This window comes from Macaca nemestrina, chromosome 8, assembly GCF_043159975.1.
Source record: "Macaca nemestrina isolate mMacNem1 chromosome 8, mMacNem.hap1, whole genome shotgun sequence".
Lineage (NCBI taxonomy): Eukaryota > Metazoa > Chordata > Mammalia > Primates > Cercopithecidae > Macaca > Macaca nemestrina.
In genome coordinates this window covers 21255702-21275641 of record NC_092132.1, presented here as the reverse complement: position 1 = coordinate 21275641, position 19940 = coordinate 21255702, and the positions used below count along the sequence as shown (strand labels likewise).

The window sequence follows — 19940 nt, the reverse complement described above, 5'->3', positions numbered from 1 at the left end:
GACTGAAATACAAAGGAAAGAGAGAAAGCTCCCGCAGAGCAAGGCTTCTGGCATGAAAGAGGGAAACGGACTAAGTGGCTAAGAGGGAGCATTAGAGGAGAAGGGGAGGAAATCTTAGAGGGTAGAGCATGGAAACTGCTATTTCCAACAACCAGATTGGGGCTTAGTCCTGAGGACATGGATGGTCTCTTACCCCAGTGCACCAAGGCTGCCATGCGGCAGGCGTTCAGTAAATGTTTACTCATTTATAAAAGAATATGGGCTGGGATCAGGTAGGATGGATAACAAGCAATTATTGAGCACCCGATGTGTGCCAAGCACTTACTATTCTTGGACAGTGGTCATAACTCCGGAGGGTAGGTGCTAACCCCATTTACATGAGGAAAACTAAGGTTTGGAGGGTTAATCTCCAACGTGCCCAAGTCCAACATCGGGTAGGTAATGAAACTAGAATTTCACTCCAGAGTTATCTGATTCTAAAGCTATACTCTGTCCATGATAGCTGGCTCCCTCATCAAAATGTTAGCTAAGTGCTACCATAACTTCCAGATAATGTCATTTAATTCAGTTCTAATGCATAACTCTTTAAGAAAGCCCTTAAGAAATGAGGTGAATCATAGACCTTGGCAGAGAAGTAGAGAATGGATTTTTGTTTGGGTGAACCTTTTAGTACCTCCTGAAGGTGGTCATGCTGTCCTTTTACTCATGGGAGCAACTCCAGGGACAGGTCAATACACACTCATTCATGCAAATAGCTATGGAGCATCTGCTATGCACAGAGTGCTGTGTTAGTGTCTAATGCTGTGCCTAGCACGTTGTAGGTCCTGAATCCTATATTTATATGACGAATGAGTGAATGAACAAATTCTGACCTCTGGAATCTTATCAAGTGGTATTTACAGCCCAGTGCCAAAGAAGATACCAAAATACTTCTATTGGAAAGATGCTGGGAAGATCATAAATTGCTTTGGTATCACACTGTCCAGTGCATGCTACAAGACAGATCACATTTCTATTTTGAAAAGCAACATAAAACACATGGTTCTTTGTGATGTCACTGACACAGGGTAACTTTGCAGTGCAGCTTCTTAACTCCTGTTATTAGTTGGTTGAAGCCATTCATTTCCTATTGGAAAAGTTAGATTTTCTTTGAAATGTTTAAAATCTTGTTGTGTCTCAGACATAAAATACTATAAAAGTGAAAAAGCAAGAAGAGAAAGAAGTCATGAATATGCACAATATTTTTATGACCCACATAAAGAAGAGCAATAAAAATATTCCTTTGTGACCCCAGTGCAAATGACTTAATGCTGTGACTAGAAATGACTCGATGTAAAATGTTGAGATGACAGTTTGCTGTGAGTTTTGGAGTCCAGGCCAGGTCTCTCTCCAGACTTTCCTCCTAGGTTGAACAGTGACAGACAGAGGCACAGTTCAGAAACTTCCCCTGGACCCAGTGGCTGCTGTGATACATTCACCTGTGAAATCACTCATTTGCCTGGAAGAGAAAGAAATGTGGTTTTGAACTCTTTCCAGGACTAGTCTCCTGCATTAATGGAACAGCTTCTGCCCAGGTGCAGAGTTCTCTTGCCCTGCAAACGACTCCAGTCTTTGGCTGTGTGAAATTGGCAGGTTTCCAAACATCCAATCAGAGAAGAAAATGCAAGACCAAATATGCCCTCCATTCTGAGGGCACCACTTAAATGGCCTAGGCGGGGGCTGTGAGCCACTTCTACTATCAGTGTAAGAAAGATGTCATGCAAAATGGTGAGGGTGGTTTTGAAAACCTTGATCTATTTAATTCAGTCAATAACCACAAAACAGTAGAATTCCACATAAGGAATATTAGGTCAAATACCCAACTTTAAGATACTTGATGACAAAATTTTATTTGCTGCTAAGTCAAGAATCACTGAATCTCTCCAATCCTCAGTGTTCTCATTCATAAAATGGAGATAATATTAGCATCTACGTGGCGAGAGTGGATGAGGTTAGCAGACTGCCTGGGCTTTGCTGCCAGATGGTCCAGGTGGAATCTCAGTTCTACCACTTGCTGGCTCTGGACAAGTGAGCCTCAGTTTCCTGATCTGGAAAATGTGTGTAAATAACTGAACTTACCTCCCAGAATTACTGTGAGGGTTGAATGAGACAGTGCCTGTGAATTCAGTGCCCAGTACACTATAAATGCTCAAAAAAGTAGCTAGTGTTTTCACTGGCACTACTGTGAGAACTGAGTTGAAAATATGGACTCAAAGAGGGTGTTAAACATTGTCGAGGCTCTGCTCATGAAACTTAAGAATATAAGCTCCTCTGCAGTCGGGAGTCTTTGTGTTCCCCAGCATTGCTTAGTGCATAGTAGCTGCTCAGTTTACATAGTTACTTGAATATTGAATGAATGAGCAATCACAATGATGTTGTGTTCTCTTTCCCCTGTATAAGTGTTTGATGAATGAACCTTAGAGCCCCTACAACTCAACTGAATGAACTTTTGCTTTTCTTTGGTCCCTCCTTCCAGATAATCTCCCAGACCCTCTCTCCTACCTGGAACCAGATGCTGCTGTTCAATGATTTGGTGCTGCACGGAGACGTGAATGAGCTGGCAGACTCCCCGCCCTTAGTGGTGGTGGAGCTGTATGACAGCGACGCCGTGGTGAGTGTCCCTCTGGGCCAGCGTTGACCACACCTCATAAAATGCCACATTGAACTAACTCACTTTATTTTAAAGTAAATAAAGTCCTGACGCTGTGAGTGGTGAGAACACTAGATATACCTCGAGGCAAACCTGACCTCTGAAAACAGTTCACAGAACCAAAAAGATTGGTGATGGTCATTTGCTTTACTAAAAGAGTTTTTCACTGATTTCCATTTAAATGGCAATTAAAATTGGGTCTGGTTTGCAGAACGTCAGTCTTCTTCAGGACTGTGATACTTCACACTTCTTCAGGAATGTGATACTTGTATAAAGCAACCTGCAACCGTACCCAGCCTCCAGCTAATTCCAGGTCCTATTGCTGTTTAATAAAAATGTTCATACCTTTTGGAAACGGGAGGTTTTTACTGATATCACCTGGCTGAAAAGAAATGGATGGGTATTTTCTTAGCCTTTCTAACTGTGTTTCTTCCTCTCTTGCTTGTTGCTTCTACGCCCTACACAACACATCCATCTCTGTCCCTTTTCTTTTATGATGTGGACCAAACCTCTTGTTCTCCAAAGACGTTTGTGTGCTGAACCCTTGGATAGAGTCAAAAGCTTACTGGAGGATTTTTTTTTAACTTACACAAATATTCTTTTCTTAAATTAGGAAGTCTAAAATGAAAGGAAAGGATTTGTTTCTTTATTTAATGTCTCCATCTCCTCATGAGGTTGCAGGAGCACAAATATATTAAGTAAAACAGTTCCAGGAAGCCTTCCTAAAGCTGCCCCACCTCCTTGCAGTACTCCTGACAGCCCCTGTCTTTGGGCCAAGGTCAGCAGGGAATCAAGAAGTGAGCATCACAGAAGGGGAGCAGAGACCTTCGAGACCATGACGCTCCCATCTTGCTTCCTACAGGAGGAAACAGACAAGAAAGCTCAAATACCTTATTTAAAGTCACAGCTGGTTGGAGGCTGAACCAGGTCCCCTGTGCCCACTTTTGCCTGTACAGGTGGTGGAGGCTAGTGTAGCAGTCTCTCCCCTATACAACCACATTCTAGTCCTTCAAGCCACTCCCTCCCTCTGGGCCCCATTCCCCTATCTATAAGTTGAGGATAGATGTGTATATTTATGGAAGAGGATTTCTACTATTTAGCATGTAGTATAGATGCTCTGTAGGGAGGACCACAAAATAACTACCTTTTCAGTTTTGTTCCTAACAATATGCTTTCAATTGTTAGTGCTTATTTTCTATGCAGAAAACAATAACAGCAGTAGAGTGTCTTTGAACGCGCTACTCGGAAAAATCAGATGAGAGCAAACATTCCAAAGGATCTGCAGGGCAGGGCACCATTGTGGTTGGGAGCACAAACTTTGGAGCCAGGCAGCCTTCAGTTTGAGTTCTCACATCTGCTACTTTCTAGCTCTATGCCTTCGGGTCAGCTGCTCAACCTCTGAGAGCCTCATGCCTAAAAAAGAGTTAAAAATAATACCTTTCCATAGGATCATGAGGACTAAAGGAATGTTGTATAGGCTTTGCATAGTGACTGGCATACAAGTGCCGATACATAGTAATGATGAAGATGATTGATATATTTAAGTGATGGGGGAGTCCTGCCCTATTTTTCTTGGTAGTAAAAAGGGATATTAAAATATTTCTGTATGTATGTATGTAGGCTATAGTCCTGTTACACTAACCTGCTGGGCTGGCTGTGTTTCCTTTGGCTGCCCCATTGCTTTCCATTTCCCTTCCAGTTCTCTATTCCGCAATGGCTTTTCCTGGCCCAACCCTAAGCCAAGCCCTTTACAGAGAAATTCAGCGACATTATTGACTCTAAAGGGAAAAGGAAATGTGGGAGAGAAAGGGATATGAAAATGTGCTCTTTGCTCCCAGAGAGATGCATGTAGACATGCAAAACCTTTTGTTCACCCTTGTGTGCTGCAGCTAAACAGGGCCCAAACTACGGTGATGCTCAGATTAATGGAATCAGAATCTGCTCGAACTATGCTTCCAGTCTAGAACCTTACCTCATTTCCCAGTGGCTTGTGTCCTCATAAGAGTCTGCTGGTTCTGGAATAAATGAGTTTATATTTGGAAAATTGGTTGCTTGAGATCTGTTTACTCTTTTGTTTCCAGGGCTAGTTTGAACTAACCAATCCCAGCTGGGTTAATGAACAAATTGTTAGGCAGATCACTCATTTCCTAGCCAGCTGCCCTAACTCCACCCATCCCCAAAACAGATCTGTCTCCACGAGTCGACACCAGTGGGCAGCCTTGTTTTCAAGTGTGGTTGAACCAAAAGCCTTGTTTCCACCTCAATCCAGTTTCCTTCTACCGCTGGGGTTGCACATGTTACTTCAGGAGTCCAGAGACAATGAAGCAGTGTGACTGCTAAAACCCAGCCTCAGCCAAAAAGAGCAAGGGCACTGGTGTTGGATGGCAGAGGTCATTTATCCAACAGCTTTCACTCAACCAACATGCACTGAGTATCTGCCCTGTGCCAGGGGACACAGCAGTGGATAGTACAGGCAACTCTGCCCACAGGGAGCTTATATTCTAGCAGTTCTTGAGATAAATAGCACAGCAAAATGACTGCGCCAGCCCCATGCTGCCTCTGGGGGGATGTGCACACAGGCTTGCAAAAGAGGCAGGAAGCAGAGCCATCGCATTGCATAGTTCTTATAGAAACATACGGCCTACATACATACATACAAAAATATTTTAATATCCTTTTCTACTACCAAGTAAAATAGGGCAGGACTCCCCCATCACTTAAACATATCGATCATCTTCATCATTACTAGGTGTGGGCACTTGTATGCCAGTCACTATGCAAAGCCTATACAACATTCCTTTAGTCCTCATGATCCTACGGAAAGGTATTGTTTTTAACTCTTTTTTAGGCATAAGGCTCTCAGAGGTTGAGCAGCTGGCCCAAGGGCATAGAGCTAGAAAGTGGCAGATGTGAGAACTCAAACTGGCTCCAAAGCTTGTGCTCCCAACCACAGTGATGCCCTGTCCTGGAGATCCTTTGGAATGTTGGCTGCTACCTGATTTTTCCTTTTCCCCTTCCAGTCTTCCCTGGATAATTATTTTAACTATATCCTACTGAGCTCAATATATGAGGAGAGAGATAGCCCCTAAGATAGCTTTGGGCCAGAAAGCCCCTGGGATAACTGCCCCCCATCACCCTTTTTTTTTTTTTTTTTTTTTTGAGACCTCTCTCTCTGTCGCCAGACTGGAGGGCAGTGGTGCAATCTCGGCTCACTGCAACCTCCACATCCTGGGTTTAAGTGATTCTCTTGCCTCAGCCTCCTGAGTAGCTGAGACTACAGGTGTGTGCCACCACGCCCAGTTAATTTTTGTATTTTTAGTAGAGATGGGGTTTCACCATGTTGGCCAGGATGGTCTTGATCTCTTGACCTTGTGATACGCCCATCTCGGCCTCCTAAAGTGCTGCGATTACAGGCGTGAGCCACCGCGCACAGCAAGGATGACCCTTTTAGGAGCGTGAGTGGAACCCACTGCCCCCCAGGCCTATAGAAATGGGCAAGAGGAGCTTGGCAGGAGAAGAGAGTGAGACACGGATGCTGACGGTTTTGTGGAGGTTATTTGTAAAACTGTGTTGATGTGAATCAGAACCAGGTAATTAATGATCAGGAAATAAAAACTCATTTCTTTTCTTCTTTAGGGGAAGCCAGAATATTTGGGTGCCACAGTGGCTGCTCCCGTTGTGAAGCTGGCTGACCAGGACTATGAGCCCCCCAGGTTATGCTATCACCCCATCTTTTGTGGGAACCTCTCTGGAGGGGATCTCCTTGCTGTATTTGAACTGCTGCAGGTGAGTGAACCAGATGTGGCGCCGAATATCTATCAGGTCTACCTGGACAGAGAAGTGGCCTCACCACAAGTGCCACTTGAGTGAAGCTGTGCCTGATCCCTCGCTGCAATCTCACATCTGAATGTGTGTCCTGGGGACCTGGGAGGTGCACTTAAGAACTCAGGTGACTTGGACTATTCCTAGATCCCCTGAGCTTATAAGTCAGAATCTCAGGATGAAAGATTCTTGTGAGTTTGGCCAACGTTGCTTGAGCAGCCTTCTGTGCAAATTCCTGAGCTCCATGCAGGCCATGAAAGGATACAAAACAGAGAGGAAGCAAACATATGTGGGCACTTACCACGTGTCCGGTGTGGTGATTGTTGTCTCATATACCTTTCATCACACTAGAGCTCCCTCAGTCCTGCTGAGGTTGGTGTTGTGATTCCCATTTTACAGACAGTGAATTTAGAATTGAGGTGATTGACTGACTTATCACACAGCTGGATTGGTGGTTGAACTGAGAGTTGACCTTAGACCTTTAAGGACTTTTGCTCCTTACACTGTATGGTTTTGCAAAGACAACTCTTAGTCCTTCCCACTAAGACCTAGGGGGATTTATGAACATGTGTCAGGAAGACTTTTTCAGAAAGCAGAGGCAGATACTGGGAAGAGAAGCTGAGTCCCTGAAGTCCAGCAGTCCAGGAGAGGAATACACAGGATGTAGAGAGAACCTGGAAAAGAAGTGAGCAGGTTGAGGGGCCTGGATCAGAGATTTCTCCCCTTGACTTCCCACTCACTGAGGCACCAGGAGGTGCCTGGTGGTACTTTACCTTTTAGTCAGGTCAACACCTCTGTCTTAGGCTGCTATTATATAATAGAATTCTATAGCCTGGGTAGGTTAAACAATAAATGTTTATTTCTCACAGTTCCGGAGGCTTGGACTGGGAAGTCCAAGATCAAGGTGTCAGCAGACCTGGCATGACTAGGATCTTCATCTGACCGAGAGAGAGAAGTTCTCTCTCTTGTGTCTCTTCTTATCAGGGCATTAATCCCATTCATGAGCGTCCTGCCCTCATGACCTCATTACTTCCCAAAGGCCCCACTTCCAAATGCATCACACTGGGATTGGTATTTTATCATATGAAATTTGGAGAGTCACATTCAGTCCATAACAATGTCTATATAGGTAAGCCTAGTTTCCAGATATCCCAATTTAAAAACAAAACAAAAAACATCAAATAAAGTCAAAACTCGGTTAGTTGAGAAACCAGAAGGCAAGTGTTCCTAACACAAAGAGAATGAGTTAAGAATGAAGGTGCTAGAGCTAAATTCCATAGTAGAAATCTCAGTTTCACCACTTATTAGTGTGTGGCCTTGCGTGAGCTACTTAATCTGGGTTTCACCTGCAAAATGGGGATTATAGTCAGTCTATCTAAAGTGCCTGGCATGGAATAAACACTCCACAAACAGCTATTTAAGATGATAATGATGCCTTAGAATATAAAAGCAAGATGTCTAATTCTACCGTGTATTTCAGGTAAAGGAACTGAGCTGGCTAGAAAGGTAATTACTTGCTCAATATGGCAGGTGAGAGTCTAGAATCCAGAGAGTCCCACCAGAGCTGGGGATTCTAGGGAGCGTAATGAGGAAGGGAGCAGCTTTGGGGTTAGACACACTTGTATTCAAACACAGACCCCGCCCAGGTCTATAGCCTTGGGGGTTGCACACGGCTACAGTGGTGAGTTCTTAAGCTCATCTTATCAAAGACTTTGAGTGTGGTCTAGTTTTTGCTCCATGTAAGGGAGAACTTTTTGAGGCTGCCTTGGAGAAAGAGTGAGCTCTCTGTTAGGGGAGCTGAGGCTGGGTGAGAGTTCTTGGGGGAATGGATTAGCACGAATTCAAGCATTGGCTCTAGTTCCATAATGACTGCAGCCTAGGAGGATAGGACTAGAAAAATCTTTGTCTTACAAATCTTAAAACCAAATGGGATTCTAATAGAACCAGATCTAGTCAAATAGATGTGTGTTGCACAGTAAAATGGACTATCAGAACTGAACGTAATCTTCAAAACTGTTGGTCCAGTCTTAAGTGAGAATCCTGGTGACTTTAAACTGTCATGAGTGATTTTAGGTTAAAATCAGCATTAAATAGTGTTGGATTGATATGAAGGGAGCTTTGCCATGTTTTATCCTTCTAAGTACTTCTAGAAGAAAGCCACTTTTGATGTTCATCTGTCTCGAATATCTCTTAACTTGAAACCTCCCTTTTTAATAAGAGATAGCACAGGTTCCAGGCACAAAGAGATCAGTGACACCTATGGGAACATTTTCCAAAGTCTGCCTCTTGGAACACCAGTCCCTCCAAATACAGTAAAGATAAAGTTTAAGAAATGCTTCCCATTGGCCAGGCGCCATCGCTCACACCTGTAATCCCAGCACTTTGGGAGGCCGAGGAGGGCAGATCACCTGAAGTCGGGAGTTGGAGACAGCCTGACCAACATGGAGAAACCCCATCTCTACTAAAAATACAAAAAGTAGCCAGGCGTGGTGGCGCATGTCTGTAGTCCCAGCTACTCTGGAGGCTGAGGCACCAGAATTGCTTGAACCCAGGAGGCAGAGGTTGCTGTGAGCCAAGATCATGCCACTGCACTCCAGCCTGGGCGACAGAGTGAGACTCTGTCTCAAAAAAAAAAAAAAGGCTTCACATTGCATATTCCACTAACATTATTTTGTTTCATTGGTTTTCTTTTTAAAGTGACTTTCCATTTCTGTCAAGTAGTACTTGTTTTCCCTTGCAAGATGAAGTTTCCCTTTTAAAACTAAAAGTGTCTAATAAAAAAATGGTTGTGGGATGTACAAGTGGTAAAGGTGGTCGCGGAATGGCTGACTTGGGAAAATGAGATCTAGTCCAGCACCCCCATTCTGCATGTGAGAAAGCTGGGGCTCAATGCTAACTGAATTGGATTCAGTCAACTCTCTTTTCACTACACAATGCTGTCCTAATAAGTGCTCTGGGTCTGAGACCCTGCATCTGCCAATGAAGGCTGGACTAGTGGATTCCCAAATGCTGTCTGTGGGCTCAGCTGTCTGGGTTCTGTAGCCCTACCTCTCATCCTCCCTCCCTCCCTCAGCCCTGAGCTGGGTGCACTGGTGAGAGACCCTGCTGCTTCCTGACAGCCGACATAATAAAGTAAGCACTGTCAGAGGTAAGTAGCCTGAGATACAATTCATTAGGATTTCATTAGGACTTCTTCTCATTTGATTGCTTGTTCAAAAACTATTTTAATCACCAGCATGACTGTCTTAGCATGTGGATCTCATACACGCTGAGAAGACAGGGGCTGGAAAATGCCTTCATTTGTTACCAGCTGTTCTCAGTTTTCATTTGTGGATGTCTAGCATCAGTTTCTCTATCTCCATTACTGAAACTGCCCTTGCTCAGAAGGATTTAGAGGTGGGGAGGATCACTTGAGCCCAGGAATTCAAGACTAGCCTCAGCAACATAGTGGGACCCCCATCTCTACAAAACATAAAAATTCAGCTGGGTGGGATGGCACATGCTCGTGGTCCCAGCTACTCGGGAGGTGGAGGCGGGAGGATTACTTGAGCCTGGGAGGTCGAGGCTGCAGTGAGATCATGATCACACCACTGCATTCCAGCCTGGGCAGGAAAGCAAGAGACCCCGTCTCAAAAACACATGAAGGATGTAATAGCTTTGTTCTCCTATGCACCAGACTGAATTCATTATTTTCATTTCCTTCCTCTATCCAAGTGAGCCGCCCCCTGTCCTCCCAATCCTGACTCATAGCCCCATTGTTCTCCCAGACACTCCAGCTTGAAAATTCAGTAAGCCTTAATTCTTCACATCACGTCTTTATCCATAGCCAGGGCCACCCCATAGATTGTTCCTTGAATGGTTCCCATCCCCTGTTCCCAAGGGTTCTTTTAGTTCTCATCTGAATGTTACACTGGCCTCCTTGCTCGGCTACTGGCCTCCTTTACTTTTCCTGTTCACTCCATCCTCCACCTTCCTTCCCGAACACTAGCTGGTGTTACCACCCTTCTCTCCAGAAATCTTCAGCAGCTCTTACTTCACACCACCAGGAACATTTCTCAAAATCTGGGTTTTTTTTGGAACATCATTCCCTCCCTCCAAATACAGTGACAAGAAAGCTTGAGAAATGCTTTATATCACGTCTCTCTTGGGGATCTGAAATGCCAGTTACCATGGTAAAGAAACTGAGAAGTCCTGCAGCAAAGAACTTTTTTTAACTTCTTTTTCAAAACTTGGTATTTCCCAAATGTATTTGACCACAGAACATTTTTTCATGGTAAGTGTTAATATTCCCTGAAGAGGAAATCTGCCCCATAGGAGGCTGTCACATTTCTGTAGCCTGGCTGTTAAGCTGTCCTGAAATTTGTCCTCAGACTACTTTTGTAGCCTCACATTTTAGCTGCATGGTTAACTGGGCAACCATGCAGCTAACTGGGCATAGAGCCTTTAGATGCAGAGGGAAGAGCGAATTCCAGACCCTGAAGCCTCACTATGCCCAGCATGCTCAAGGAGGTCAATGTGGCTGGAGTGGACAAATGATAGGAAGCGGGAAGGAGATGAGGCCAGTGGGAAAAGATCACATGGGGCCTCGTAAGGACTTTGGCTTTTATTCTGGGAGAGATGGGAAGCCAAGAGAGGACTCTCGGCACAGTGACTTAGGTTGCAACGCGAAGATACTGGATCCAGTGTATTCTGAAGTGGCAAGGAGAGAAGCAGAAAGGCCCATTGGGGGACTCTTGAAGTTACTCAGATTGGAGATAAAGGCACCTTGAATCAATGTAGCCATGGAAAGGAAGAGAGGTGGGCTCTGTATATATTTTAAAGGTAGAGTCTTTTGGATCAGCTGATGAGATTTGACATGTGAGGTTCACTCCACATCACACAGAAAAGCCCACAATATTTTACACATCATAGACTCACAGTGAAATATTTTATCTGTGCCTGGTGGTTCACGCCTGTAATCCCAGCACTTTAGGAAGCTGAGGCAGGAGGATTGTTTGAGCCCAGGAGTTTAAGACCAGCCTGGGCAATATGGCGAGACCCCATCTGTACAAAAAATAAAAAATTAGCTGGGCATGGTGGTGGAGGCTGCAGGAACTATGATCATGCTACTGCACTCCAGCCTGGGTGACAAAGCAAGACCCTCTCTCGAAAAAAAACAAAAATGCATCTGTTTACTCATTCGATGAACAAACATTCATGGAATTCTGTGTGTGAGCCGGATTTCAACTGTCTGGCCATTCCCCAGGCCCCTCACAGCAGTGTCCCCTTCTGCAATCTTAGAACTGTCCATTGTTATTCACACTTTGGCCTTCTTTTCCATTCTCCATACTTAGAACACTTGTTTTCCCTACTTTTATAATGTTTCTCTTGTTTTCAGAGTCCTCTCTCTCCTATTACAGTTTTCCTCTCCTCTGCTGCTTGAATATTCTCCTTCTGGAAAGTCCACCTCCCTTTCTTAGAATGTTTTGCTTCCTGTGTTGGTTTCCTATCGCTGCTCTAACAAATGACCACAGACGTGGTGGCTTAAGACAACCCAATTTATTATCTTATAGTTCTTCAGGTCAGATGTTGGAAAGGGTCCCTTATCGGTGCATCAGCAGGTCCCTGTTTCTTCTGGAGGCTCTAGGGGGAAATCTGTTTCCTTGTCTATTCTGGTTTCTGGGGATGGCCTGCATTCCTTGGCTGGTGGCCCTTCCTTTACCTTCAAGCCAGCCAGATAGCTTCTGTAAGTCTTTCTCTCTCATTGTCTATTTTTCCCCAGAACCTCCCATCTACTTCCATTACCACATCTCTTCCTACTCTGGCTCTCCTGCTGCTGTCTCATAAGGACCCTCAAGGATACATAGGGCCCACCCAGATAATCCAGGATAAACTCCTCATCCCAAGATCTTTAATTTAATCACATGTGCCACATTCCTTTTTGCCATTTAAGGTAATGTATTTATAGGTTCTGAGGATTAGGATATGAACATCTTTGGGGAGTCATTATTCTGCCCAACACACTTCCCAATTCCTAGAAATATCTCAGCCTTCCTAGAGGGGTAGTGCACTACACCCCCCCAGAAGGGGCCACTGCTATTTGGTCAATGTGGCTGGCACCCCCTACAGTTGTGCCGTGTGCAGCCTCCGTGGATTTATGTGTTAACTCCGCCTGCTTAGAATCCATTCTTCCTTTTCATTCAACTTTCTAGGACTCTTTCTCTTACCATCATGTGAATGTTCTCTAATTTTTTCATTTGTTTTTAATCTTCTTTGTCTATGTGGTATAGATTTAACCTAAGTTCTATTGGCTTAAAAAATGAGATATTCTTCTCTGATGCTTGGCACTCATTAAGTCTTCTCATTAGAGGTCTGAGTTAAATGATTTAAATAGCTTCAGAGAGCATCTCTGTGTGAGCTTTCTCCCTGTTTTAAAGGTAAAGTGTTATTAACTGATTATTGACCTGCTAATAAAGACTTTGCAGAAGGCATCCACCCTAAAATAGGCTTAGTGAAGGGTCAAGGAGGGAAAGCTCGCTGATCCTTACATAATATTAAGAACTTCCAGGCCAGGCGCAGTGGCTCACACCTGTAATCCCAGCGCTTGGGGAGGCAGAGACGGGTGGATCACCTGAGGTCAGGAGTTCGAGACCAGCCTGGCTAACATGGTGATACCCCATCTCTACTAAAAATACAAAATTAGCTGGGCGTGTTGGCATGCGATTGTAATCCCAGCTACTCAGGAGGCTGAGGCAGGAGAATTGCTTGAATCCAGGAGGCAGAAGTTGCAGTGAGCCGGGATCGCACCACTGTACTCCAGCCTGGGTGACAGAGTGAGACTGTTGAAAACCAAACAAACAAACTTCCGGTAGAGACCCTGCTCAAGCCCTCCAGACAATCTCCTCAACTCACCAACTTTATCCCGGAGCTCACACTTACCTCTTCTGGTAGTTCTGGCTTTGCCATAATCTCACTGTTTGATGTTAGGCCCGTTAAATTTCCTCTTAGGTTTTTTTGTTTTGTTTTGTTTTGTTTTGTTTGCCTGGGTTGGAAACAATTTTCTTTCAGCAAGCTGAAGATATTATTCCATTGTTTGGGCTGTGCTTTCTCTTTTGAGAGGTTGGTTATCATTCTTATTGTTGCTCCTTAAAAAGTGATCTTTGGTTTTTTTTTTTTCCCTCATCTGATTGTTTTTAAGGTATTTTTCTTTATTTTTTGTTTTTAGCAGTTTTACTATGTTGTACTAAAGTACAGTTTTGTTTTTATCTTGTTGGGTTTTATAGAGCTTTTAAAACCCTGGCTTGATGTTTTAAATTAGTTTTGGAAAATTGTCAGCCTTTATCAAAGATTGCTTCTGTCCTATTCTATTCCTCCTCTTTTCTCTCCCCTTTCTCCTCTCCTTGCCTCACCTCTTTTTGCCTCCTCTGTGACTCCAATTACATGTATATTAGACCTTTTAATTCTCTGTGCCTCTTATGTTCTTTTATGCATTGTCTATCATTTTGTCTCTCTGAGCTTTATTTTATCCATAATATGGCCTATCTTCCAGCTCATTTCTCCTGCCTCTTTTTTAAAACCTATTCACTAAGTTCTTTCCAGTGACTGAATTTTCAGCCATAGAATTTCCATTTCTTTTTTTATTATAGATTTCATTTATCTATTGAAACTTTTTATCTGGTTTCTTATTGAACAGATTAAGCATTGTTACTTTAAAGTTCATGTCAGATTACCACATTATCTGAATCCTCTATGAGTCTGTTTCTTTGGTTAGTTTCTCTTGTTAATCACATTGTCTTATCTCTGTGCCTGCCATATTTTATTGCATGCTAGACATTTCTACATAAAATTATGTAGTGAGCTATTAAGTGATGGAGCCCAAGAAACCACTGTACTAAAGATGAGATATAATAGAAATATAAATTATGGGCTGAGACAGAAAGGAGAAAGGCTTCTGAGCATTAGTGATTTTTCAGATGGGCAGGGCTGGGACTAGGGTCATGCATGACCCTAAGAGTGAGTGCCTCCTTAATTTTTGTACCCTGTGTGCTACACTGGTTCACCCTTGTCCTGGACCTACTTTGAGGTCCTGATATTTTACTTCCATGGGGATATTAGAGCAGTCTGGCTTTCAGACCAACTACCCATCCTGCTCATCCCCAATTCTTGCTATTTTGCCTTCATAACAATCCCTTGTTTTTCCCTGGCCCTATGTGCTGACTAACTGCATATCATATGGTTTTATAGGCCAGCAACCAACCCATTTCACTGGAAAAAGCTTAATCTTGGCTGGTAGCAAAGTCATTTAATTGCCACCATGTTATAGGATCCTTTAAGGGCTGTGTTGAGCTCTTAACAGCATTTTTCAGGCATTTATGAAGCAAAACTTCTTGGGCCGTTTCCCAAGCCGATACTTCAGCAGCCCCAGGATAAAACATATGATGGTTTTTTAAAAGCACATCTAGAGGCAGCCCCTCCTATGCCACCATCACAGCTGTTTTGTGGCTTTCCCTTTAAAGCTAGAGGGGCTATTGACTTTCCCAGTGATGTGATGCTTGCACGCTAAATTGCTCACCTCTTCAATGCCAGGCAGTATTGGGCATTGCCATCCTTGTCATTTACCAGCTTCTTGATCTGAGCTGGTGCATCCTGCAGCTTCATTACCTTAAGCCTGTTTCACATTTGCAGTATCTGCTCTCCTTTTTCTGAGCTTTCTTGTAATTAGCTTAACCACATCTGCTGTTGCCAACTAGAATATGTCTGTGAAAAAGGAATGGTGATATATTTGCATTTTGCAGATTGTGATGCACAATTAGACTTTTTCTAGCATACGGAGCATGTGGACTAATATGTCAGTCAACCAATAAACATTTATCAAGAACTCACTGTATATGGAGGGGCGTGGAGAATGAAGTAAATAAAGACTTCCTCTTGGCCAAGTCCCTGTAATTTGTTCAGGCAGACAAACAGCCCCAGGAAGGAGAACCACCTGCTCCAGCGCAGTGTTTAATAAAACATCTGATTCCCAAGGAGCTTGGTGGGTCATCTGGCCCAGTATCTGAGGCTCAGAGAGGGAAAGGTACTTGTGCAGGCTCACACAGCAGAGCCTTATTTCTGAACTCGGTCTCCTAATTTCTGCACGAAATCTGTATAGAGGACATATTGCACTCAACCGGCATTGAAATGGTAGAAGCAGCTGGGATCGGGTCAGAAAAAAAGCTTCTTTTATTTTTTGTTTTCTTTGGGGAAACCTTGAAAGATGTATGTGTCGAACCAGGTTTTGAGGGCAGTGTGAGATAGCCTACACTGAGGAAAAAAACCCTGTTCTCAGTAGAACTCTGTAAGTCCTTTGTATGAAATTTCAGCAAAGCTGAAATTGTCCTGAAGTTTCATTAACCCTAAGTGTACAAGAAGTGACAAGTTTTCATCTGCCTTCAAAACATTTCATTTTCTGCTCCACTGATTAAGACGTAGTCTCTGTTGGATTAAATGTAAATTTTTTTTTTTTTTTTTTTTTTTTTGTAGTAGTAGTCGTAGTAGTATTTTGCATAATGGCTTTTCTGGAGATCTTGACAAGTCCGAAGGGAGTGGGGCTCATTAAGACTCAAACGTTTGGAATCTGGTAGAAGCTCCTTCTCCACTACCCTGCTGTGGTTCTTGTGTAATTTTTATTAAGTTGTAAAGACCTATCTTCCGTATTTGTTTTTCTCTCTCCCCTCTATACTGTGAGCTCTGGGTTATTAGCCTTGTGGCACATCTTAAGTGCTCGCTAAATGTTGGTTACCCTTGTAAATGAATGCATTTATCAATTAATACATAATTAAATATGGTAAAATGCATGGCCCTTGTATATTAAGCTGGAAACATTACTTTTGTTGGCAAAACAGTGAACATCTTACTGATGAGGTGGTTGTGTGGTACCGTTGCCACCCCTGTGTCTCTCCAGTGTCTAACTCATACTTGCCTTGTGTGGTAGGTCCCTTCCTCCGGGCTGCAAGGCCTCCCACCCGTTGAGCCACCAGACATCACCCAGATCTACCCGGTTCCTGCCAACATTCGGCCGGTGCTGAGCAAATACCGAGTGGAGGTATGGGTCAGGGTAGGAGCTGAGATGTTCTTTGGGACTCAAGGGCAGCGGCCCCGCCTGAATTGTAGGAGAGGTGGTAGGGGATGGGCGGGAGACCTGGAGAAAAAGAATGAGCCCTCAAAAAGCTGTGAGGTTCTTTCCTGGAGGAACATAGCGTGGTTCTTGGGGAGAAGGTCTGACTTTTCCACACAGAGCCAGGGCAGGCGTGGGGCTCCTCCGTGGAGGGGTGGCGATGGCTCTGCTGGTCATCTCCTCAGGTTCTCTTCTGGGGAGTTCGGGAAATGAAGAAGGTGCAGCTCCTCTCCGTGGATCGGCCCCAGGTTCTCATCGAGTGCGGAGGACGAGGTGTGAAGTCCTGTGTGATCCAGAGCTACAAGAACAACCCGAACTTCAGCGTCCAGGCAGACGCTTTCGAAGTGGTGCGAGCTTCTTACTCTCCCGACCTGGCTCATTCCTCTTTTTTCCACAGATGAGACATTTTAGGGTTTCAGATGTCCACTATCTGCAAGAAAGAATTAATTTAGTGAAAAGCCAGAATTTCAGAATGAGATATAATAGACTTTTGTTGTTGTTTTATTCTGAAACTTTTCCAGTGTGGATCATACAGCAATCAAAGCAGGTTGACAAACTTTTTCCTAGAATAGCAGTTCCCAAAGTGTGGTCCCTAATTCATCAGCATCAGCATCACCTGAGAACTTGTTAGAAATGCTCATTCTCAGGTCCAGCTGTTCTGAGTTAGAAACTATTGTGGGGAGGGCCAGATGTCTAGTTTAACAAGATTTCCAGGTGATTCTGATATATACTAAAATTTGAGAACCACTGGCCTAGAAAATACTGTAATAAAATTTATTTTAATGGCTACTTTTTTTGTGTGTGTGGTTTTTTTTTTTTTTTTTTTTTGAGACGGAGTCTCGCTCTGTCGCCCAAGCTGGAGGTGCAGTGACGCAATCTCAGCTCATTGCAAGCTCCGCCTCCTGGGTTCATGCCATTCTTCTGCCTCAGCCTCCCGAGTAGCTGGGACTACAGGCGCCCACTGCCACGCCTGGCTAATTCTTTGTAGTTTTAGTAGAGATGGGGTTTCACCATGTTAGTCAGGATGGTCTCGATCTCCTGACCTCATGATACACCTGCCTCAGCCTCCCAAAGTGCTGGGATTACAGGTTTAATGGCTATATTTTTAAAAAAGTATTTGTACTTAGAATGTCAGGAGTTTACATGTGAATTTATGCTTTTAAAGTGATTTTTGACATCTGTGCTTTTATTTATTTCAATATTTCAACATACTTTTTTTGTGCTTTGATTTGAAACTAATTGCAAAGAAAAATATTGCTTTGTGCAACCCAGCTTGCTCCACTGGACATATATCCCCAGTTAGCAAAGCCTACAATGGAAGAATGTGCGTGGTGTTTGCAAACCTTTTGTATCAGGCTGCATTGCATTTCAGGGGCCACCAGGGAAAACAGGTGGCTGGGGCACTGTCCCTTCACTCTCAGCTCTGTATTAAATGGCTTGACTTTCATCTCTTTTATATAACGGGCCTGGATAAGCTTTTGTTGGAGATGAGAGTTCTTCTGGCAGATAATGACAAAATAAAGAGGTCTGAAAATGACTGTCAGAGACAGTACAGAAGTGAGAGATTTTTGTAATTTAAACCTGGGACAAATTGTTACTAAGGCAGACTTCCTATTTGGGTGAATTACTCCCTGGCTTGGTAAGATACTGCTCCAGAGTTTTGGCAAGCTGCAGGACTGGCCAGGAGGGACAGAATGGCAAGGCAGAGACAAGGTAGGCTAGATGCCCAGCTGGCTTTGGATCTGCCCATGGAAGAGTCACCAGGCCTCAAGCAGCCAGGCCCAGGCCCCTCTTCATCTCAGCCTCTCTCTGCAGGAACTGCCTGAGAATGAGCTTCTGCACCCACCACTGAGCATCTGCGTGGTGGACTGGAGAGCTTTTGGGAGGAGTACCCTTGTGGGCACCTATACCATCAACTACTTGAAGCAGTTTTTGCGTAAATCCAGAGAGCCCCTTGCCCCCATCTCACACATGGATGGAACCCAACTTGGGCATGGTGAGAAGCTGCTCCTAGATTTTGTAGCTGTAACTGTAAAGTCATGGCGCTTGCAGAGTGCCTGTTATGGGACTGGCTCAAAGAGGATGCCCCACAGCCCAGTGGCTGGGTGGATCTTTCTGATGAGCTTGCGCCTGCAGGGGTCTCTGCTTTCTTTGGCTGCCACATTCTTACTTTGACTCACCATCGGGTCAGTAACTCTAACACGCCTTCCTTGAATATGACTTACGCTTCTGCCTGCCTCCACGCTGACATTTCACGTGGCTCTGTGCTTAACATTGTTTTAGTTTGTTCTATTTTGTATCTCAGGTGCACAAAGTTGAGTTCATTGTACGTCTCCGTTTCATGCTGTACAATCATCATTGGTCTATTCAAAGATTCTCTCATTCTATCCACTGTCCTTCTTATTCCTTCTCTCTAATCCCAGTTCCCTCCCCACTGCAGGCCCTACACCGCCATCCTTGTCAAATTTAAGTCGATTTAATCTACCTAAATAATATGATGCTATAATTTTCATTTGTTTTCCTATTCTTTTCACTGAATTCTTGTTTTAAGCTCTATCCATATTGCTGTGTGTACATTAGCCTGTTACTATTACTTGCTGCATCTACAACACTTTACTTTTCCTTTCCTCTCATATTAGACCCATTGGCTGCCTCAACTCCCCTTTCCATAATCAGTGCTGCAATGAATATCCCTGTGTGTGTTCCCTGAGGGAAGATGCTATGTGGGAATTTCTCTGGAATGTACACCCAGGGGTGAGATCGCTAGGTCCCAGGAAATACGCACATGTATTTTCATTAATTAGCGCCAGGGGGCACTCTAGAGAGCCGCACTGATCTACACCAGTCTACATCAGTCTATACTGCCATTTCTGCATTTGGAACCCCATTTTTCTCCTCCTCAGCAGCACCTGCTATTTTCTAACTTTCTAGATTTTTGTTTTGCTTTGGTTTGGTTTTAGCTTTTTGCTACTCTGTGGATATAGATTAGTATCTAATTTTTATTTTAACTTGAATTTCTCTGCTTGCTACTGTTTGCACACCCTTCATATCCTTGCTGCCATATCCATCTTCCTTCCGTGATGCCAGTTCATGTCCTTTGCCCATATTTTATGTGCTTTAATTTTTTTTGATTCACAAATTCTTTGTATTTTCTAGATGTTAAAATCCTGTGGATTGTAGATATTGTTTATATCTTTTCCTAGTATGGCAACTACTAACCTTGTCTATAATTCCTATCTATGAGCAGAAATCCTTGATTGAGATATAATCAGACCCCTCCATGTTTTAAACTTT

The 19940-nt window shown here is 43.7% G+C and overlaps 1 protein-coding gene across 3 annotated transcripts in view; it reads left to right on the top strand.

Annotated features, from left to right (window-relative positions):
• LOC105468484 (fer-1 like family member 6) overlaps positions 1-19940 on the top strand; it is a 214810-nt gene that overhangs the window by 136742 nt on the left and 58128 nt on the right. For all 3 annotated transcript variants that reach the window (XM_071067847.1, XM_011718682.2, XM_071067849.1), the window contains 5 exons: positions 2516-2650; positions 6326-6475; positions 16464-16574; positions 16832-16993; positions 18462-18642. In XM_071067847.1, the coding sequence (XP_070923948.1) occupies positions 2516-2650; positions 6326-6475; positions 16464-16574; positions 16832-16993; positions 18462-18642 (739 nt within the window). The remainder of the gene's footprint in view (positions 1-2515; positions 2651-6325; positions 6476-16463; positions 16575-16831; positions 16994-18461; positions 18643-19940) is intronic.